Genomic DNA, 24,453 nt, shown 5'->3' on the forward strand with positions numbered 1-24,453 from the left:
GTTTTCGGCTTCCACAATGTATGATTAGGGTTCTTCAGACTTACGCACCACTCGGCGTGGCACCCATGTGTGGCTAGCCTTGTTAAATATACAGACTGGTTGTTTAGGTTGGAGGTCTGTGAAGGGCCGTTGTGTCCAATTTGGTCCTAGGCGGTCCTGGAGGAGGTTGCGGGTCATGATTTGTTCGTATCGCCTTGGTAGGTCAGTGTTCACATTGCGGCCAAACATGAGCTGTGCGGGGCTGGTTGTCTTATTGTCGATCGGGGTGGGCCGTAAGTGGAGTAATACAGTATGCATATCACCGCCTGTCTCAAGGCCTTTTTTGATAATCGCCTTGCATTTTCCAACTGCGCGCTTTGCGAGCCCATCGGACTGAAGGTGTTGTGGGCTTGATGTGATGTGCTCAAAACCCCAGGTTTTTTAGTGAAGTCCCTCATGGCTGCTCCCATGTATTGAGGTCCATTGTCTGAGACCAGGGTTTTGGGGCTTCCGAACACCGAACACAGGAATTTGAGGTGGTTGGCCACACTTTCAGGTGACAGGTTTCTTAGTTCGCTGACTATCAGGAATTCTGTGAAATAATAAGTTGTGATCAGATATGTCTTGTGTCCAATTTGGAAGATGTCCGAGGCAACTTTTAACCAGGGCATTAGGGGAATGTCATGATGCATGGTTTCACTAGAACTTTGATGGGGCTGGTACTTTTGGCATATGTCACATGTCCTGACCTTGTCCTCTATATCCTTTGCGATGTTGGGCCAGAATACACACTCCCGTGCAGGGGCTTGTGTTTTTGTGATCCCTTGGTGGGACCGGTGGAGCTGGTTCAGTATCCGGCCTCTGACCTCTTTGGGGATGATAACTTGTCGCCCTTTGAATATGACTCTGTCTTCCATGGCAAGGCTTTCAATGTCAGAAAAACTGACGGATATTGGGGTGACAGCTTTTACTGAGGTAGGCCAACCCTCGATGATAGTATGCTTGAGAGTGCGCAGGACTTGGTCGGTGTCAGACCTATGGCGGACCTCCTCCAAAATCTGGGGACCAAATTTTATGAGTGCAACTGATATCATATCGATGTCATCTATTTCTAGTCCATCCACTCGTGTATCCAAGGGGATTTCCTTGTCATGTTGTGGGTTAGGAAGGCGTGATAGGGCGTCGGAGAGTACAAGGGTTTGTCCTTCCTTATACTTGACCCTCATGTCATACCCCTGCAGTTTCAAGAAGAGACGTTGTAGTCTAGGTGGGGATCTGATCAGTGGCTTCTCCCAGATGTTAACGAGGGGTTTGTGGTCAGTGAGTTTCAAAATCTTTTCCGTATAGGAAGGTATGGAATCCTTGTACGCCGTGTTCTAGTCCAAGGGCCTCTCGCTCGATATTGCTGTAATTTTCCTGCATTGGTGTCAGGGCTTTGCTGGCAAATGCTATTACCTTTCCATCTGGGATGAGGGTCGTTCCGAGGCCTTTTTGCGATGCATCGACTTCAAGAGCCACGTGTTGAGTTGGGTCATAGTAAGACAGCGTGCTTGATGGCGCTATTTGGCGTTTCAGGTGTTGATAGGTGGATTCATGGTATTATTCCCATTGGAAGGGCACATCTTCCTTGACCTGATCTCATAGTCTTTTTGACTGAGCTGGGTAATGTAGTACATAGGGGCTGAGGTAAGTCATTACTCCCAGGAATCTCTGTAGTTCTTCTTTGTTGGAGGGCGACGGTATGTTATGCATGTTGTATACCTTTGACGGGTATAGCATCATGCCCTTGTTGGTATAGCGTGTTCCGAAAAACTCGATTTCTAGTTTCGAAATGGAGCATTTCTTCGAGTTTAGGCACGCTGCATGAACCCCATCAAGTTTTTGTCGTGTTCCGACTGGTCTTTCCCACATATTGCCACATCATCGGCGATGCCAACAACACCTGGGAGATTCTTGATGATAGAGTCCATCCTGGCTTGAAATATATTCTAGCTTGCATTCAGCCCGAATGGTAACCTTGTCCAACAATACCAGCCGGGTGGTGTTTGGAACGTTGTCAGAAGTTTTGAGTCCTCGAGTAGCAGTATACTCCGGTAGCCTGCTTTAGCGTCTACCTTAGAGAACACCTTCCGCTTAGGGTCAAGGCGGATCCGTAGGCTTCCTTTGGGTTTTATGACATACAGAAGGCTTCTGCACCAGTCTGTGTGTTCCGTTATGTGTCTGATAACCCCCTCTTTCTCCATAGTGTCAAGCTCGGACTTGATGCGGGGCTTCAGGTGGATACTCACCTTACGGGGTGCATCACAGAAAGATATCACGTCATCATTGAGGTGGAGCATCGAGGGCTGTTTTAGTTTGCCAATACAGTTAAACTGTACTGGGAATTGCACTTTTAGTTGCTCGACTGACCTAATAGGGCCTTGTTGGCTTAGTTGCTCAGGTACACGAGTAACGTCAATTACATTGATCCCTACAATACCAAGTTTTTGGCATGAGGGAAGGCCAAGTATGGCTGGGACAGACACATCGACCACGAAGAACATTTCTTGCGAGAATGCTGGGTTGCTGAGTTTACGGACGCTGAGCATTAGTGACCCTAGGCAGGGAATATTGTCGCCACTGTATGATGTTAGTCTTACTGATGGTTCTGGGGATAGTACGAGGTTGGTGGGTGCATCACCAAATATTTGCTTGTATGTCCGCAAGGGCAGCGTATTGCCACTGGAACCTGTGTCAATTTTGAGTTGGAGGGTCCCATAGGCTGAGGGGTTTTCATGCTTGACCATGAGCTTTGAGAATGCTTCTCGTTTTGTTGCCACTCCTATGTCGGATATCCTTATCTAGTCGAAGTTTGGCATATAATCTGTTTGCTCATCAAGATTGGGGTTTTCATTAACCATGACTTCGTGTTGGCTGTTTTTAGGAGCCCGATTCGGCTGTCGGTACGAACACCCTCTTCTCTTGCTCTGGCGTTGTGTCTACTGGGTGTTGTCTTCTTGTATTGTTTTGCCTCGGTCGTTTTTGCGACACATCTTTTTCCAGTGCCCCTTGATGCCACAACCACTGCATCTGTCATTGTAAGCAGGGTATGACCTTCTGGGATGGCTAAGCCCGCAGTTCCCGCAGGGGTTGTTCATGGTTTGTGGTTTGCTTCGTGGCTCGCTGCTTTCCTTTCGTATTGCATCCACGTTGGTATGGCTTGTACTTGCGTTCTCAGAGCTCATATGTATGGAGCGTAATGATTCCGTGGAGGCCGCAATGGCCTGGTATTCCGACCTCTCTCCAAAACGTTGTTCACAGCATAGCCCTTCGGTTTAGTTAGGAGTTTTTTCCGAAATTCCTCGAAATGTGTTCATAGTATGGTCATTTCCATAGTCGTTCGTTGAGAGTTCTCTGTCTTCAAACTCACACTTTGTCGTTTCTTCACAGAGTCGGGCCAGGAATTGACTGATTGTTTCGGCAGCTTTCTGTTTGGTATTTGCGAGTTTAAGGCGGTGAATTAGGGAAATTTATTTTGACTGTGGGATTGACCTCAATTACAATACGCCTCCATATGTTGTGCATCATGCGTTGCTCCTTTTCAGTGAGGCCGCTCACCAAGACACGCCTCATACACTCATCGCCGAGGGCAATTTTAATTTTAGTTGCTTGCATGCATGGGTCTGTGACTTCCTGGTCTTCGAGGTACAAGTTCATACGCTACATGAATGCACGAAATGACTTGGCCATGGGCTGGTGAGCCCAGTCCATACTTGGGCATTTAGGCTGGGCCATGATTGCATCTGGTTTCGAGAGGGTGTTACACAATAGATAGATAGTGGTTGGATTAGTAACAGTTTACAGTTCACAAAGAGACACATGTAATAAGAGTATGAAAATCACTACAGCATTTGGCTAGCAAGCTTAGGGCATCGTGATTCAACTGGTCTACTGTTACTTGCATGATTGCAACATCTTGGTAGTCTTAGTAACTTAGATTATAGTACAATCTACTGAGTTTACAATGGGCAAAACAATGTGGATTGGCGGGTGTGCCTTGTTAGATGATTATAACAGTATATGTAGCCAACCTTTAACTTTCCCTCACCAGTTCTGCAACGCATTGACTGATTGCTTGGTTGATTGTCACTTGTCAGGTACATGATAACTCGGAATATTGTCAGTATTGCGTTAGTCCGCACTAAATTATCCAACAAAAAATTTGGCACTAATAGTCGGCGTGGTTTTCACCGTTTTGTTTACGCTGCTGAATGTACGTTGTTGTTTGGCTCATTTTGTGAATTAGTGCGCGGATAACATTGGCCAAAATACTAGTAAGTACTCTATTTCTAACTTTCTTCACTATTCTCACTATAATCCCGGTGCGCAAATGTCGATTCTATGCCGTATCCTGGCGATATAAGTTATGTACGGCTGTTATCTGGGCCGGTATAACCGTCTTTGTCCGGTTGCAGTTGGGTGAAAATGGCATCGCGTGCGGCATCTGGTAATAGACTTGAGCCGATTATGAGTCCTCTTCTCAGTTATTACGGATAGGAGAGGTATATAAAGAGTCTCTATGGTCAGAGTTTGTTGATGGAATGGCGTGGGGTGCGTTACCACACTGCCACCATGATATAATATGCAAGAGGTTGCAGTGATTAAAAGATGGGACTTGATGGCTTGGATACTAGGTAAAAACTGCCCTTTATTCATACGCTACATGGGACGACATGATACCACATCTCTCTCTCTCTCTCTCTCTCTCTCTCTCTCTCTCTCTCTCTCTCTCTCTCTCAAATAAGTATCTAAAATGTGAAAAACTTCCATAATCTATCAATCAATGATTCTCCTTTATAAATGATCGAATTGAAAGAAGTGTTTCATGAAAAGACCTTCGAAGAAGATTTTCTGTTGTCTGTGGGGGATATTTCTTTCTTCAAGAGAAATGTCATCAAACATTCTGCCTTCCAAATGCTCATAAGTCATTGAGATAAAAAAAAAAAAGGAGAAATTCCTTTCATTTCAGAAAACGTCATTTCGTTGAAAGGCCTTTTGAATCTGTCAACATGATTTAAAGCTGACTTTGTTATCCTAATGACTATTGTTCATTAACAGAGATTATCCTAATTATGCAAACCTAAAAGTCTATTTAATTTTTCATATTATACTCAATCATGGATCTATCAATTGAGCTTAATAGTTATGAATTGCTACAAAGTCTTTTCTCAACTTTTATTTCAGTCATTTGATTGAAGTTTATCTCCTCAATTATTACAGTATCAACTTTTATTACAAATGTTTTTGAAAAAAGGGGAGGAAATGTGGAGAAACTAGACAGCAATTGCATGAGAGAGAGAGAGAGAGTGAGAGAGAGAGAGAGAGAGAGAGAGAGAGAGAGAGGGGGGGAGATCTTCTGCCAAAACAAAATTTCAACTGTGTAACAAAAAACGTTACTACTTTCCTATCGCACTAGAAGCTTTTATGTCAATAATGTGAAGTACTTTGAGACTCTTATTATGAAATACTTAATTCATGAGATTCGATTCAATTTGCTTTTTGATGGACGTTGTTATGATTTATGAAACCCTTCGGATGGAAGGATGCAAGTTGCATGGATCAGATTGGTGCCTTCGAAACTGCTTTTGACTCTTGTTGACTAATTGTGGTTTGATGGTCTAGAGAAGCAAGGAAAGAAGGAGGCAAGCAAGCAAGCAAGCAAAGGAGGAAGGAAGGAAGGAAGGAAGCATGAAAGGAAAAAGGAAAGAAGAAAGCAAGGAAGCAAGTAAGGGAGTAAGGAAGGAAGGAAGCAAGGAAGCAAGGAAAGAAATAAGGAAGCAAGCAAGCAAGAAAGCAAGCAAGCAAGGAAGGGAGAAAGGAAGGGGAGAATATTCTGGGATATAATCAGCTGTTTTATGATTGATACTCAGAGCAATAAATAGAAATAATGAATATTTTATATCGAATTAGATTCATATTTTTCTCCCTTCAAGTTAAAGTAACAGAGACAAAGATTTTTTGTCAGGATTTTTTTATACTTATGTCACATCTCATCAAATTTTCCTTTTTGTCCTCGTTATTTTAAGGTTTGTTTGGTCCTTGTCTCTTTGCAATCTGGAACATATATTCAACCAAATTTAATCATAAGGAGATTTTCCTTTGCAATTGTAAAGTTTTATTAGGAGTGGTGCTAAATTCACTGACATCCAAAACCAAACTCCATCATTTTGAAATTTCCTTATTAGGGTTTTACAAAGGTTATTCCTGTTGGGGTAGACCCATCTGCTTCCTCTGGGACATATCCAGAAATATTCTATGTTTGTTTGGGTTTGTTATTTGTATATGTGATAAGATAATATAAGCTCTTCTGAAAGTTCATGTTATAACTGGGGAAATGTTGGAGTTCTGTTCCTAAGCAGTCTGTATGGCTCGAGAGTGAAATTATTTTCAAAAAGCTTTACTGTGAATCTGTTTTGTCTTCACGATTTACCAATGTCTATTTCAGTAGAGAAGACCATTATTTCCCTAATTATTTACGGAAAACTTACCATTAAAGTAATATATTTTGATTTGATGATTCAAATTATCATATCAATATTTCTAAGGGAGGAGACAAGAGAGTTTGTATCGTTCAACACCTTCTTCATGTAAATATGAAGTTTAGACTTTGGATATTTCCCATAAATGTGTTGCATGCTGTATAGTACAAAGAGACAACCACTATTAACAACTCGCAAGAAGTCTAAACCTTTGGTGCTGTCTGTCTGTTAACCTTGAAGTCTTTTCGTTCTATCTCTGAGCTCATTTGAGCGCAATTAGAGAAGTTTCCTATAGAGCTAATTATTCCATAGTCTATATATATTAATTAACAAAATATATTGATTTCATTGGATATAAAAATGATTAAAAACTAGGTAAAATATTTAATTCAATTCTTTTATGTGAATAGAGAAATAATGTATGAAAAAGATAAAAGAAATAAATAAATGGTAAGACCAAACATCTCTGAATGTTTGTTGACAAAATGGTTGTTGTTGTGGAGCAGATCAACAAAGTTAGATAACCAAAGCTTCTTATAGATCTTGACGATAACAAAACCTATGTTGAAAGTTGTCACCAAAGTTAACTTGATGAAACTCATAATTATTGTAAGTAAACGTTCAGTGTATTATCAGTTACTTAAAAACAGAATGGATTTTACAGGAATGTGTAGAGGTCATAAATTAAAGTAAGCTTTGGTCGTGACTTTCAGCCCAAAAGGCTTCTCTTCCCCATTGGTAATAACTTAACTCTCTCTCTCTCTCTCTCTCTCTCTCTCTCTCTCTCTCTCTCTCTCCCCGTCCCCATCAACAAAGACTTGTATTACTTGAGATTATTATAAGTATGTTCGTATTATGTAGATCTAAAGTAGTTCTGAAACTTTCGTGTGCTGCATAGGCTAACTATACTCAAAACCTGTAACCTAAATTGCTGTGGTCTAAATTACCTAGGTCTTCCACCTCCTTCCCCTTATTATTATTATTATTATTATTATTATTATTATTATTATTATTATTATTATTATTATTACTTGCTATGCTACAACCCTGTTTTGAAAAGCAGGAAGCTATAAGCCCTGGGGCCCCAACAGGGAAAATAGCAGTGAGGAAAGGAAACAGGGAAAAATTTAATATCTAAAGAACAGTAACATTAAAATAAATATATTCTATATAAACTATAAAAACCTTAAAAAAACAAGAAGAAGAGAAATTAGATAGAATAGTGGGCCTGAGTGTACCCTCAAGCAAGAGAACTCTAACCCAACACAGTGGAAGACCATGGTACAGAGGCTATGGCACTACCCAAGACTAGAGAACAATTGTTTGATTTTAGAGTGTCCTCCTAGAAGAGCTGCTTACCATAGCTAAAGAGTCCCTTCTACCTTTAGCAAGAGGAAAGTAGCCACTGAACAATTACAGTGTAGTAGTTAACCCCTTGGGTGAAGAAGAATTGTTTGGTAATCTTAGTGTTGTCAGATGTATGAGGACAGAGGAGTATCTGTAATGAATAGGCCAGACTATTTAGTGTATGTGTATTAAAACGGAAAGTGAGCCATAACCAGAGAGAAGGATGTAATGAAGTACTGTCTGGCCAGTCAAAGAATCCACATAACTCTCTAGCAGTAGTATCTCGATGGGTGGCTAGTACCCTGGCCAACCTACTACCTATATTAACTTTGCTGGTTCCATTACTGTATTTGGGGAATATCAACTAAAAGATTTTTTCTTTTCAACACAACAAAGCCTATCTGGGAAAAGTTGCATGGATGACAGTTGATTGGTATGTACAAGATTGCTTAAATCAGAATTCCTAAACAGTACAATTAATGTGGGTTAAAACCATATACATACACATATATACCCAATCTTTGATTGTGTTATTTAATGACGTGCTGATGCTGGTACACCTTATTGAGGGTGGGCTATCTTGTGTTAACAAATATTTCTTTGATAGAACAAATTAGCGCCTATGCTAGCCCGTGTCTGCCAATCTTCAAACCTTCTAGATTCCATCAAAATATATAGATGTTTCAATAGGAATTTAGATTTGGGTGCATCTTGCTTTAATCTGTTTAGTAACATCCTTAATTTGAATGGCGAGTTATAATGACAACGCTAAATTTTGATGATTTGAAGCATTAACCAGTAAATGTTTACAGTAGTTGTGAGGGCAGAATGAACTTAATTTCTCACCTGCAAAAACTTCTGCAGCAAATATGGTTTATCTAAAAAGTAATTGTATGCTTAAGTAGGTTGGTATATATTTACCAATGCACCGCTCAAAGTTACTATGATATTTGCAGCTCAAAGTTACTTTGATGTTTGCTACTTAAGAAGAAGGTATACTGGTTTAGGTTAATTAAGGTTAGGGTTTCCGTGGATTATTGTAGTTTTGTAACTTGGCCATATCATAACCGGATATGTATGGTCATTTCGTAACCGATCAGAACTAGCGGATGAGTTCGTCTGTAGTCATTTCGTATCTGAGAATTTGGTCATTGCTTAACTGTTTTTTTGTTTGTTTCTTAATCTATACAGATAAGTGATTTTTTTTTTCATTTGGTTCTATTATTCTTTGTTTGTAAACTGCATTGAAATACTCAATTCGTATATGTAAATGTTCATCAAAGTATATTTCTGTTTTATCACCTAGATGCAAATATTTCCTCTGTATAATGCAGTTAAGTAACATGCTTACGGCTCATATCACTTATAAGAACATTTGAATTTAAGTACCTGTTTCAATTATCAACAATATCACATATTTTTTAATTGTTTTCAATACTTTCCTCATGTCTAAAATTGTTTGTTCAAAACTAAATGTACTTATGGTTTACTTAAGAAGAGAAAACATAGCAATCGTATTTTATCATATCTTTATTACATACATGAACACATACATACATACATACATACATACATACATACATACATACGGGTAAAAATAAAACCTTATTATAGTGTTTGCAGAGTGGATATAGTTAAAAAAAGATAACAGTAAAATGAAAAAGCCACTTAACTGTGCGCCATGTCTTGTGAGTCCATCTTTCACATAGATCACATAAGATGGCCTGCTGTTTGGGGCATACAATTTGGTTTCACACAACATAAACATCCATGATTTTTATTGTAACACATTATACTAATTCCGACACATTTGAAATAAGGAAACCTCGCAACAGTTACATTTAGTTTTTATGATTGAAACTGGGATTGTAGGAATAAGGTTTACTCAAGTTAATGATTGTTTCGAATGCCAGCTGATTTGGACTGTGGCCTATTTGGACCGTGGCTGATTCGGATCAGATTCGAACCTTACTCTTGGCTGATTCGGACCATGTATTTAGGCTGATTCGGATAATGTACGGAACAGTTACTTTTAATGTTCCGTTTATTTTAAGGTTAGATTTGAAACCATTCATATCATACTTGATCAAACCTTTTATAGCTGAATACAGAGAAATGACATTGAGCAAAACCAATGTCACTTTAGGAATATATATCTTCACTTTTACCTCACACTACAACTAAAACACAAATCTTAATTGCAAAAGGAAAACAACAAATAAGAAAAAGAAAACGAAGGAAAACAGGAAGAGGATGCAATATGATGCAACATATTTCTTCAAAGCTTCAAAGGTTGTTTACTTTCTCGATACAATTGAATCCTTGCCTACAAAATACTGTAGATGGTTGATTGATATCGTGTACTCTACATGATATTATCATAACGTATCTCTCTCTCTCTCTCTCTCCTCTCTCTCTCTCTCTCTCTCTCTCTCTCTCTCTCTCTCTCTCTCTCTCTCTCTCTCATTCCATAAAATTAATTGATTTGTATAAAAAAAGAGTCCTACAAACAGGTTTACGTGCAAACAAACTGTCTAAACTCGTGCACGTACGACCAAAGACACGTGCCTCCCTTCGGAATTCCCGTACAAGTGCACGGCAAGATCACTCGGAGTATATTGCTCTGCAAAATGTTCAGGAAATGTTGAAAGCAACTGCAGTCACTAAGCCACAACCTTTATATGTTTAGTGAACCTGCAACAAAACACGTATTGCAAGCAAGCAATATTCTCTTTCACCCAGCTCGCTCTGACTGACATATTCAGGTTGCACACCAAATACCTGTCAGCCATTTTTAAAAGGTCAAAATATTTCAGCTTTATGCGTGATTTTTTTCTTTTTTCATAGTAAGAATGGTGTTTTTTTTTCTAACATTTATAAACTTCAGTTTAAAGTCAAATTTGATATATCATATCATACGAATATATATTCATATAAAATTGTTTTTGCAGCCTTTTTCTTCGTTCGTTAAGTAAACTCTAACTATGATGCAGTAATCATTTTTTTTTTTGTGTGTGTGTATTAGAAACCCGTTTTTTATGGATGTGAGCATGAATCTCTGGATAAAAGCACATCTCTCTTTATTTGAAAAGCTTCTCTTACAATATTTGATAATCTTCTTTCCTTTAAAGAAAATGGTCCTGGATTAATTCAGTTACATTGATCGTATTAAATCTCATTTCAACTTTTAGACACAATTGATATTAATGTGATTTATGAACCAGATTCATTATAGTCTGCATATCAAGTGAATCATATTCGAATTCTGTGATCTCCTGAGGTGAGGTTTGACAAGTGACAATAATGAGATTAGACATCCAGAGAAAAACAGTGGGAATTTGTGGAACCAGAAATGAAGGTTTCCTTTTTCATGTGTTTGTCTGTGTCTGGTTACAGCCTTTTTCCCGTTAATCATTCTCACACTTTCTCTACTTTTTACTTTCCTTTTTATCCATCTTACTCTTCTCCTGTTTATTTATTGCATTCATTCCTCTTAAATGGAATTCCTCTACGACCCATCAAAAGGAGAATCTAATTATCCTATTGTAGGTTTATATCTTAATCGACGTTGACATTTGGTAGAATAGATGTGTTATGGGGATCCTTTGGAGAGAGAGAGAGAGAGAGAGAGAGAGAGAGAGAGAGAGAGAGAGAGAGAGAGAGAGAGAGAGAGAGAGAGAGAGAGAGAAAGAGAGAGAGAGCTTTCGTACCATCTGTTCTTGTTTGTGATGAATCCATCCTTGTGTTGATTAGCCAATCCCCAATATTTACATAATATTATGATTAGCAATAATTCAGACATCTTGAAAATTACCTCTTCAGTTTCCTTTTTTATTCAATTCCAATCATTAGTACCAGAAAGACTGTAATAGACACTAATATTTCATTATTTTATTGATACATTTCTTCATTTTCCTGATCATTTCCACTTGTTAAGTCTCATTTCTTAGACTTTTCTTCCAAAAAAATAATGATTATTCATTAAAAGATTTGTAGGTTATTGAGTCTTATCTTCCTTTTATCAAAGTAATAGTTCAATGAGCTTATAATTGGTAATGGTTATTAAAGTTCAATTGTTTGTGTTTTAATCTAAGTAAGCCTCGACTAGTTTAGTTAAAACCTGTTTGGTTATATAAGAACAATAGCTATCAAACGCCTTTGGGGAGGGAACTCTAATAGCCATATGTTGAGGCTAAATCAATTATTCTCATAATTGAACAACAGAGCATAGGACCGTCGTGTGAGAGGCAATGTCAGACAAAGGAATACAATAATGGTCATCAGCACAGCGACTTTGTTTTGTGTCTTCATGGAACAAGAGTTGAGACATCCCGAAACAGAGCCTGTTACATTCCCAGGCTTCGTAGTATTCCAATGCAAACGATGGAGTCATGCAAAGGAGTCCTTTGAATTTCATTGAAGTTTGGTTAAAAAGAAAGAGAGTCATTCCAGGTCATTGTTTTCTATCTAAATAAACTTGATACTCAATTCTTTCTTCCCTTTGAATATGAAGGAAGATAATTCTATTTGTGCAGAAAACATTGAATAATAAATATGATACGAAACCGAAGATTTCTGAAATGTTGTAGAGTTCTGTTGTAAAAACGGGGGTGATTTGGGAGCTCTGAATAACTGCATACATTATTAGACAGTTGTCAAAGTCTATTCCTTGTATTTCTAGATAAACATCCCATTCATATTTGAGGGAGAGAAGAACTCTCCATTTATTTTAGAAATTTGTACTTAATTCTAATGATATTTAAGTACTGTTGGGAAAATGACTTTCTTCACTTCTTGTTTTGACAGAACCCAGTATATCTTCATGATGAAATTTTGATGGGGAAGGTAAATGTCACCATTACATTTATTTTCACATAATACTTATGCGTAAAAATAATAATATTAAACTAGTATTGAGATTTGCTAATTATTACTCATATTTTCTTATGTGACAAAAAATAAAATCTTACTATTTAACAAAATTGAGCTCTAACAAAGGACCAAGAATATAAAGGACTTGCCTCCTGTTTCCAATTGGATAGCCTGAGAGAAAGTCAACCCAGATAAAAAAAAAAAACAGAAAGCTATTTAAATTAGATTTTCTGCATAAAGAGAAAAGAAAACAATATCATGTTTTCTACCTTCACATGAATACCAATATATTCAATGTTCAGAATTATAAAAATGCAAATGGCCCTATTTTTTTTTATTTTTTTTTTCTGCCAACCGTTAGGAAGTTATAATGATTAATGATCACGTGTGATTAACTTCATGGAGGTTTAAGGTGACCTAAGTAGACCTTTTAAGTGCAGATTAATTTCTTAGAGTTTAAGTATTAAGTATTTTATATGTCAAAAGTTTTGGATTTTCATTCTTTCAAAATTCTTATTTTAAACTTGAGGGATTTTTAGCATCATTAATCAAAGGAAACTTTTTAATATATCTTGTCCCAATGTGGGTCCTACGGCATCATTAAGAACAGGGGTTATAAACAGACTGCTAATTAGGATTCCATCCAAAGTTTTCTCAACATCAGACATTAATTAGATACTAAAAGTCTCTTTTATGCTACACACAATGACCCATCAATCATTGTGGTTTTCGCCATAATTCAGTTGTCACCTTTTGCCTTTTGGTTTCATTTGAGTCAAAGTTTGCGTTCAGGTCATCAAATTCTTGTATAGCAGAGTAAAGCGACAATGAAAGTTAACTCTATCTGATTTCAAAATAAAAGGGAAAAGGGAAAATTCATTTGGAAACCATGTGGAGATTTGATAACAATATCACCCCCCCCCCCTCTCTCTCTCTCTCTCTCTCTCTCTCTCTCTCTCTCTCTCTCTCTCTCTCTCTCTCTCTCCATATTATTTTTCCTCCCTTGTCTATAGGTTAGAGCTGCCTCATGTAATGGCGTCTCTCAGCCAGATATAATGAAGAAATATAGTCATCCTTAATGAATTTTAGTCAGTACTGCAACCAGCATGACAAGAAAGATTTGGGATACTTAGTTATCTTTAAAACCCTCTTATCAAGATAGAGGAGATATTTTACGATATAACTACATAAGACGAGAAGCCATTTTCTCGAATAACACGATGATGCAACATTACTTCAATTAATATGACACTTTTATGGTCTCCCACGGTTGAAAATTTGGTATATTTCAGTAACAACAGCAACAATAATTATAATGACGTTGATTTATGATTATAGAATTAATGGCAGTAGTAATAGGAAATTATTCCTAGTACATTTACTCTCTAACTAAGATGACAAGTTCATTCTATCGGATTCTTCAATAAAATGGTTCTTAAAAAGAAAAAATCAAACCAGATTCTTTTCCGATAATAGGATAAAAAAACTTTACGTCTTTTAATTTCCCCATTACTGAGAAACTTTCCAAAATTATACATATATATATATATATATATATATATATAAAAGGTAAATTATAAGTTTTTATCTGTGTTGGAGATAAAGAAGTTGAGTTGCAGGGACACTTTTCGGAAAAGATTTGAGGCTCTTCAAGACTAACGACAATGATAAAAAATAATTTACAGCTCTTTCACTGGTCTTGCATGAAAAGTACATACGGAAAGAGAGAGAGAGAGAGGAGAGAGAGAGAGAGAGGAGAGAGAGAGAGAGAGAGAGAGAGAGAGAGAGAGAGAGAGAGAGAGAGAGAGAGAATTTTTCCTGTCTTCTCATAGAGCAGCAAAGATATAGACAATACGAGATGGATGCCTTAAAGGTTTGGTATTTCATAAATAAGTATTGTAACACAAGTTATTCTTATCATTAACATCCGTAGGTCTTCTCAGGTGGAGGAACGAGGCTCTTCTTCGTCTTCCAAAACTCGTATCTCTAACTTTCTCTCACAAAACTCAACTAACTTCGGCCAATTTCCCATCAGATCAGTAACGAGGAATTTTATAAACTTGGGACATTCTCAATATTTGCCAACACTACACTGTTCAGAGTAAGATTATTATTATTATTATTATTATTATTATTATTATTATTATTATTATTATTATTATTATTATTTGTAATTTCATTAACATAACATCAATGATCTTGAGAGTTCCTTAGTACCTCTACAAATGATTGTTGAAGAGAAAATTACCAACTAATGTGTGTATAACTGAATCATATGATAAAAAGATACTGATGAATTACTCTAGATAGTGGAAAAAATTGTCAAATTCCATGAATTGGTGAAATATCTTACCTCAAAAAAGATTAATGATCCGGGTAAGTAAATGTGCAATCAGAAAAAGCAATCAATAGCAAAGAACAAAATCCTAATGAAACAAGAGAATAGCAATCAAGGCGTCACTTACCTTCAATTGCAATCTGTCTTCAACTCACTTTTTGCGAGAATTAATTGATTGTCTTCTAAGAAGAATAAGAAGATAATAAATCATCTTCACCTTGTCTCTTCTCTTTACTTTGGGAAGGGAAAAAAAGGATTTCCTGTCAGGAGGTTCACTCAAAGGACTTCATACCAGTATTTCAATCAATTAATGAAAAAATCTTTTGACGTTTCATGAAAGATTGATCCAACAAAATTTATAGAGGTAAAAACGTATTTTACTGAAGGCATCGAGGACAACTGAGAGAGAGAGAGAGAGAGAGAGAGAGAGAGAGAGAGAGAGAGATAGAGAGAGAGAGAGAGAGTTTCGTCCAAGTAAACGAAAGAAATAAAATTAAGCGAGAGTAATAAAATGTTTTAAAATTGGAGGAAAATGATGCCATCATTAAATTGAATAGAATCACACATATTCACTTACGAACCGAAATATCCTCCCAAAATGATCAATGGATTTTCCTTAAGAGTCAAAAACTCGTATTTGGACCTGTGATACGAAACTTGTTGAGCCTTCATTGTACGAATCAAATTTCCATTGGATGCAGATCTAACTTTCTTTTAGTTTTCGAGGTTTGAAAAAATATTTGTGAATCATATAAAGAAGAGTTTGTCGACTATAAAGTTCTCACTCAGGGAGACCTTTTATATCTAATTATTACCTTAGTACCCACAGATGAAATATTCTCTCTCTCTCTCTCTCTCTCCTCTCTCTCTCTCTCTCTCTCTCGTGCAATTGGTACTCCTTTTCTCAATTAAATGTAAAATGTGAGTGAATATATTTCTTTCAAAAGACTAAATAGAAATTGAAAAATATGCATTTCATATTTCAAAATATTCAAGCTTAATTACTATGTCCTTGAATAATAATATCTTCAAGTATAAATAAAAAATATGATTTTGTCCCATTAGAATAATTTCTCTTAATAGCAACAGTCATCATCAGACACGTCTCTCTCTCTCTCTCTCTCTCTCTCTCTCTCTCATATTATTTCTTAATAAATTCTATTTTCTCCGGAACATCGTTATCACTCTTCAGTCTTTGAGATACAAAGACCGAGAAGTGTCAGCTTATATACACTTTGGAAGTGTCCCTTTATGAAATATGAAATGGTGCTGGATTCAGAAAATCGTTTTTTTCAACATCACGGAAGGGAAATATATATCATTAATACAATGAAGTTTTTCTTCAAAGGTATTCACATAAAACGCTTATCATGTTGCATTATTAATGCATATTTTGAGAGAGAGAGAGAGAGAGATAGAGAGAGAGAGAGAGAGAGAGAGAGAGAGAGAGAGAGAGAGAGAGAGAGATTTTGTACCATTTGTAGGGTGTAATCCTTCGTTTATGAAGTGTTTACGTGTCTAATTCACATAAGGTCAAATGGCCAAATGCGTAATAAATGTTTGCTAAATACCCAAACCCGGCAGCATTTCCTGATTAGACATACAAAGGAATTTCACCAATGAAGAATTATAATGGAGAAAGCAAAAAATAATATATATTAGTTTAAATTATAAGAACTTCATTCAACTACCTCTATATGGGTTATGCTTTATTTCCGTTGACGGTCTGACTGAGAGGAGGTAGTCTATAAGAAATGGTTGGTTCCTCAAATTTCCTTTAACCTTCAAATCATTCATCCGTTTCTAGTTAGATATCTGGATTCTTCGTGAATGAGACCTGGATGCCTTAGGATCACATATAGGAGAAAAGGATCGTTTCCATTCCGGGAAGAGATTTCCACAACAAATTCCTGTTGGCGAAGTGTCCTTTTTTCGGAGGAATTAAAAGAGCTATTCATGAAAAGCATTTTCGTATGAAAGTTTGGAAAGTTGAAACTACATAATTAAAAAAGAGGTAGTCAAATAAGGTTAGAGGGACAGTCAATAAGGTTTGGTGTCTATTTGTATAAACGACAACAATGTAACCTATCCTCTAAATCTCTTTGCTCCAAAACTCTGAACCTCCAAAAGCCAAGACTTGGAATTCGTACTCTATTAACTTAATCCTCTGAAGACGTTGAGCTGAGTCGGTGAAACTTTTGAGCTTTTGAATCAAAGGATTTATTTTCCGTGAATTGAGTCTTCGGAGGATTTGGGGAGATTTAGTGGCAAAGCTTCACAGGAACCAAGCTAAAGTTGAAGATTTGCAGTTTGGATGCAATATAAAGCTTGATTACGTAATAACTTAGGTCTTCTTCTTCTTCTTCTTCTTCAGCTGAAGGTCCATGGGACGGACAGCTAACCGGAAAAGATAAAGGGTTTGGGGGGGGGGGGGGGCGATATCTGGTTATAAATAAACGTCCTCTGAAGAGATCCTTTATACTCAATTTCATACTTTGTGAGCTAAGCCAACTAAAGGGATTACTTGTGAGAGATGGATTGAAAATTGTTGATCTCTCAAAATCTATCCATCTGTTAATCAATGGAAATTATATATCCAAACCAAATAAGTTATAGATCAAGCCTTTAGGCTAATAAGCAACCCCTTCATAATAACACCTACGGTGTGGGCTCTTTATGATGGACTTGGGGTAAACGATTCTGCACAATCCACGAATGGATGATTAGCGATATGACATCGACTCGTATTCAAGTACATTGGTAAAAAGGCTGTACTATTTTATGCATAAATACATATATACATAGAATTATGAGCGTATTGCGATATAAGTTTTGTGCTGTCACGCATAGTTCATCCGGTTTACGTTAAGAGAAAGAAGTGAGGAATATTTGTGGAACCAACAGAAGCTGATATTGTCTTCTATTAGAGTAGGTCCACACTAGTCACCCGAAAACTGCTTTTATGTCTACGTCTCGAGTTACGGGCTACTTCACACAGCCAAAAGTTTAAAGTTTAAAGGCAGCTCGTGAATGCAGAGGCAAGGGACAGTGGCACTGCCCTAGCAAACAAGACAATGCTTGAGAGACTGACCATATGATCATTGCCTAAGCTCCCTTTCCACCCAAGCTAGGACCAGGGATGGCTAGGCAATGGTTGCTGATGACTCAGCAGGGCGACCTATATGCTCCCCCAAATACCTCATCCTTAGCTCGCAATGATTTGGAGGTTGCAGGTAAGCAAAGAAATAACAAGTTCTAGCGGGACTCGAACCCTAGTCGGTCGACCACCAGTGAGGGACATTTCCAATAGGCCACCACAACCCTAGGTTAAACTCTTGCCCTTGCATGGCAGAGAAACTGCAAGAGGAATTAATAGCGAAGGATGAGAATGTGTGTTACATCATGTCGGGCTTTGCTCTCCATTGCAGTTAGAGGGACACTTGGAATAGGATGATAATGGTCATCAACCTAACTTACAATTCAGTCGTATCAAGAAGATTAGCCCATCAGAGTAATGCTGGTTGATTAACATTAATAGTGGCGCATATATCATATCCTGTGGGATCCTACAACAGAATAATCGTCTCTTATCTCTTGGCATCTGACCTTCGCATTTCAGCCTCACCTCACCTATCACGGATTCCTTCTCTTCTTGTTTCCTTTATTTCACAACTGAATGTTGAATAAAGAAAAAAACAACGTTAATTGATCCTTACAATTTTACCTTTGCTGCTTTTTGATTACCTCTTATCAACTGTAGTGGAAACTCTCTCTCTCTCTCTCTCTCTCTCTCTCTCTCTCCTCTCTCTCTCTCTCTCTCTCTCTCTCTCTCTTGTAATGAATAGAAAACCTTTAGGCGAAATGATTTTTGAATATTGCTACTTGAAGTTATCTTCGGGTTGATATCACCATTCCCTCTTAAGTCAGAAGATGATTTAGTTATGTTATAGATTAATCAATCAGAATTCTTACAATAAGCGTCACTGAATTATGTATTACTGTAATAAGTAATCCTTTTTAAGTGGGGATACGTTAACATGGTCAAAAGGTTTGCGTATTGCCATGATTAGCAAAGCTGTACTAGTTAAGGCCACTCATACTAGGCTTGTTTGCTATGAATGATCAGAAGAAAATCTCCCACCATCACCAATCCATACTGGGCAGCGTGGTGATGAAAACTGGCCAAACACCAGATATGAATAATGACATGTCTGAGACCTTTGTGCTACAATGGGCTAGACAGGGATACATTTTGTTGTTGTTGTTGTTGTTGCTGTTGTTTTTGTTTGTTGGAATTTATTTTTAATTCCATCCTTACTTATATTTAATGAACAAAACAATCATTCAAAAACCAAAACAACTTACATCAAATAGTAGATCCACTAGTAAAAACTTTGTGATATTGCCCTACATTACCCTTTTCCCCAGACATGTCCTAAGATACAGAATAATATAGGTCACTTATCCCAAAGGTAGACGTTGAAGTGTTTCCAAAATTGTTGTGGTCTTGGTGATCGAATGTTTAGTTTTTGTTCAGCGTTAATACTCTATGAAGTTTCCGGCCTTTCCACCGAGTACTTTTTTATTGGAACTGTTTGCCGTGGCTGTGGTAACCTTCGAGGTAATTTACTTGACAGGTACATATTAAGCACGCGCGAACTTAAGGCCCTATTAGGCACTTACTAATTTAAGTCATTTAATTCATAAGTTTAATTTTATTATTCCTTTTACTTATCATTAACACTAATAGTTACTATACTAAGTAGCATTAAGTTATTTACTTTTAATTTATTAAGAAAAATAGGTAAAGCTTCGAGTCAAGCTAACGACCGAACGGCTATTCCCTGCAGTCGGACACAAATATCAATCCTTTCTGATTTGAATTAGTTAATTTAACGTTAACTGTAATCCTTATAAGGAAAAAGTTTTGCTTTCCATTTCTTTTGCAACTCGTACCTTTATAATTTATTTTTGGTTTCTAACATGTTATAGGTAAAGGAAATGAAGAATGAAGAATCAAGAAAAGGGAATATTGGGATTGAGTCAAGTAGTTAGGTACTGAGTCCGATGAGTCCCCTTCAACGTTCTCTAAAATCAGTAAGCGAGTAGATGACTTCCTTTTTTAAATGGACTGAGGAAAGAATTTTATGATAAATCCTTGCTTTACAATTCAGGTGTAATAGATTTTGATGAGAGCTATTACTTTTTTTTTTTTTACTAAATATATGATAATGACTTCAGAAAAGCATCATATCTGATGCAACACGTTGTTTCACCAAACATGATCATTAATAATCTGAAAAGGAAAAAGTCTTCAGACAAAGCTTTATGAAGGATCATGACTCCCTCTGGGAATAATATCTGGACCTGACTCTTATAACAAATGAAAACAGATATTAAATAATGTCTGTTCAAAACTTTTCTGGATATGTGAGTGTTGGAGGATCGACGAGGAAAGGGAAATTATTCCCAAGTTTTGCAGAAATGACATCTCTTAAGAAATAGAGTTATCTTTCATTCAAGTATAATAATAACAGGCATCAATAATGAAAGATCAATTGTTTTTTCTGGCTTCGAGGAAACATCCTGAAAAGATAAATCTTAAAAATGATGATAATCTGATAAGAATTGGCAGTTCTGTTCTTCTCTAAACATAATGGAAAATCTTTCAATGAATCGGACACAATACTTGAAATACAGCACTAAACAATGTTTTTTTTTAGATTTATTCTTACTAGCTTTAATTAATTCTTTTTAAATTAACAACAACAAAAAAATCAAAATAGTACACAGGCATTAAAAAAGAAATACTATCTGAAGAACATATTTCATAAAATAGTACAACATATTACAGCGTAATTGTACCTCGTGAAACAATGTGTTAATTGTGTACTTAGCAGTTAAATGACTGTAGTGGGTCACGTCAACACCGGAAAGAAAGATAATGGATGAAAATAAAGAAATAAAAACACACAGATCGTCCTAAAAGTACACTGTTATTTACCAAGAACTTCTCAACCTAACAGTAGGTAATTTTCTAAAGGTATAGATATTTTACACAGCAATTGAATAACCAGCGTTTGATCCCCAAACAAGACTAGGAAGGATGAGACGGGAATCTTTCTTGCAATTTCAATGGGACTCTGTTGCTCTTTGGAATGACTGGGTTTTTGCAGATCTGCATTATCCCCAAAGCTGGAATCACACTAGGCTTTTTTTTTTTTTTTTTTTCGCCGGATGCTACCCAAAATGGAAAACATGAGAGGTGGTTGCTCGAGAATCTTCAAGATATTGGCTTGCCAACTGGACGGGAAGCAGCTGGCATAACCACGAGCATGACGTCAGATGTAAACAAAAAAGATGGCGGCTGCAAATAGGACGTGCTCTTGTTTGGAAATCCTGGGTCCAACACACCTCAAAATATAATAAAAATTTGCTTTGTTATCCTTTGATGGTTGTAGAAATCTTCGATTCACGTAATATAACGATAATACAAATTACTGCAACAGTTAGAAAATTTCTGGACGCCACAATGACATCAGCTGATCGGTTTTGTTTAACTTTTCCTATTCGCTCCTCGAACTGCGATATCGTAGTGTGACGATACAACACTTTCGCTCGCTATCAACGGCTGGAGGTTGGTGAAAACCTATAGCAAGAAATGACTAGTGTGATTCAGCATAAGGCTGACTACGCTGAAGCCTAGGGTCCCACCAAGAGCAGGTGCCCAACAAAAGCTGGGGCCTATGCAATTGTTTTCTTTTAGAGTTAAATATTAAAACTATGGATTATTTACTTCATCTGTAATATCATTTCTAAAATAGTGTTCGAAAAGATAGAAAAATATTCCCGATTGAGGTTATGTGATTTGTGATTGGGCTGAGAGGAAGTGTCAGTTAGTAATTAATACTTGAGAGAAGGGCGATGAGTGTGAGAATGAACGACGGGTGTGAAAGAGAGAGAGAGAGAGGAGAGAGAGAGAGAGAGAGAGAGAGAGAGAGAGAGTAGCCTTAATAAGCATTTTCTTTACTTCCCGAGAAGAGAAAAAGTAATTAATTCCATCCCATGAATATTCAGATTTATTAGACGAATTTCCCCATTTTAATTCTTTTTCAGAAAAGAGGTTTTGTCGGAATCACATATCTTTTCAAAGGGGAATTCCTTTCCTAATCTGCATCTTTCACAGAGACTTCAATGGAATTAGGTATTTCACCCTACAGGTGATCATTGGCCATGCAATTGAAAGGAAGGAAGTTATTAAACTATTTATGTAAAACAGAAGTGGAAGGAAAATATTAGAAATTTATTTGTTGCACTGAACCTTGCAAAGCAGGAGACATCGTCCTCGAATGCACATCAGACAAGAAAAACACGAAATAGCTCTCTTTGTCAAAGGTTGTCCCTCTGGAGACTGCTGTTTGCGTTGCAGGCTCTTCAAAATGATCAATGTCAATATTGACATGAGAGAGCAAAAGGAAAAGCGAGGCGTAGCCATCAATGTTTGTCCTCACAAAATGTGCTGTTATTTTTTCTGCTCATTGGATTTTGTTCTTCATTAAGTTTGGCTTTGCCCAACAAAAGATTAGAGTCAGCAAATTAGATATCTACTGCATCTGCTATTTACTCTACAATTTATAATGGAAAGTCCTTAAATAGTCTTATATGTATTGACGTTATATATATATATATATATATATATATGGGTTGTGCGTGTCCTATGGATGCCTCTTGGAATGAAAGAAACTTAATCTCAATTTTCAGGAAAATCGATCTTTTAATATCTATTCTGGAGTAAGAATTTCATACAACATTTTGGAAGAAGAAATGAAGCTTACTTCATAGAAATGATATTTATAGAAAGGCTATTTACAAATGAATCCATTTTTTAAAGAAAATCTGATAGATAATTAAAACAAATGGGTCAATTAGTTATACTTTGATACTAATTGAAAGCAAAACTAGGTCAAATATACATAATAGACCCTTCACGACTAAGTTTTATAGAGTGATCCATTGATTACAAATTGCATTGATAAGAAGGAGGAGTTTCTCAGTTATCTGATAAATAGAAGGAGTTGTCTCAATGTTCACAAGCTTATGCAGAAATGCATTGATGTTTTTAATGCTTTTACAAATCTGGTTACCAAAACATTTCTCTCAGCCTGATCTTTACGTTTTTATAAGAATAGACTATGAAAGGGACCACAAGTGGTATTAAAAGAGAGAGAGAGAGAGAGAGAGAGAGAGATGAGAGAGAGAGAGAGAGAGTGAGAGTTACTGAAAAAAAGGTTGTCTAATGTTAATCCTAACTCTATGTTGTTCACATTACGCATATGTCTCTCTGGAAATATCCTGGAATTTATCTATTATGAATAAAAAACAGAATCTCGTAATATACCTTAGAAGTATCGGAAATTATGACATCTGTATCGCGGACAGAGTTTTTAATTTAGAATCTTGTTTGTTTAGTTGAGGAATATAATCACCATAGAACGTCAAATGGCTGAATGCGTTGGCACCAGATTGTGAAAGAATGATCAATTGCACAGTGATGAGATCAGTGTTAATGTATGGATCAGAGACTTAGGTCTTAAGACCAAAAGAGGAAGCAAAGCTTGATAGAACAGAGATGAGAATACTAAAGGGGGATTATGGAAATATGACTGTTTGCAAGAATGAAAAAATATGAAATAAGAAGTATTGCAGATGTAGTGAAGATTACTGAGATGATAAGAGTGTCACGACTGAGATGGTGTGGGAGGGAATGAGGAGAGCTTGGAGGAACCTATTCAGGGGAGAAGATCAGAGGGAGACAGAGAATTAGATAGCGAGATAATGTGAAGAATGATATGGAGAGAAGAGATTTGGTGAAAGAGGATGCCTTTGGTCGAAGGCATTGGAGAGGGCGCATCAGGCAACCGATCCCTTAGTGAAGAGATAACGGCTGGGAAGAGGATGAAGAAGTGTGAAAGAAGGACGCTGCTGCTGAGTTTGGAAATTTTGCTTTGACGCTATTTCTCCTGAAGTTGGACTGCATTCTTTCATGACATCACTTGACAATACGGTCAATGTATTATATATCAACGAGAGAGAGAGAGAGAGAGAGAGAGAGAGAGAGAGGAGAGAGAGAGAGAGAGTATTTGTAAATATATCCATTCAAAAGATTGTTTCAAAAGTCTTTTCTGTTTCCTATTCCAACAAGTTCTCTATCCTTCACGTTTACAAACAAAACAAAGACATCTTGGTAATTATGTTGAATAATGTCGAGATAAAATAGTTTTCTCATATGTTTATCGCTTTATCTTGGGACATTGTCCAACTTTTGCTGTTGTTGAATGAATGAATGGTACTGATATGAGGTAATGAAAACTGTCTTGCTCTCATTGGTCTCTTCCTCTT

General features: G+C 36.9%; 1 protein-coding gene across 1 annotated transcript; it reads right to left on the minus strand.

Moving 5' to 3' along the window:
* Positions 1–209: 209 nt before the first annotated feature.
* Positions 210–1,205, minus strand: LOC137618614 (uncharacterized). The gene is made up of 2 exons (XM_068348725.1): positions 846–1,205; positions 210–701 (listed from the first exon to the last, which is right to left on the minus strand). The coding sequence occupies exons 1-2, from the start codon at positions 1,203–1,205 to the stop codon at positions 210–212; spliced, it is 852 nt and encodes a 283-aa protein (XP_068204826.1).
* Positions 1,206–24,453: the final 23,248 nt, after the last annotated feature.

This window comes from Palaemon carinicauda, chromosome 25 (assembly GCF_036898095.1).
Source record: "Palaemon carinicauda isolate YSFRI2023 chromosome 25, ASM3689809v2, whole genome shotgun sequence".
Taxonomy (NCBI): domain Eukaryota; kingdom Metazoa; phylum Arthropoda; class Malacostraca; order Decapoda; family Palaemonidae; genus Palaemon; species Palaemon carinicauda.

Bases quoted from the DNA above. Each gene is read 5' to 3' on its own strand.
- LOC137618614 (XM_068348725.1), bottom strand. From the start codon at position 1,205: ATGAGGGTCAAGTATAAGGAAGGACAAACCCTTGTACTCTCCGACGCC. The intron at 702-845 runs GTCAGAGGCCGG...ATATGCCAAAAG, and splicing joins AAGTTATCATCCCCAAAGAG to TACCAGCCCCATCAAAGTTC.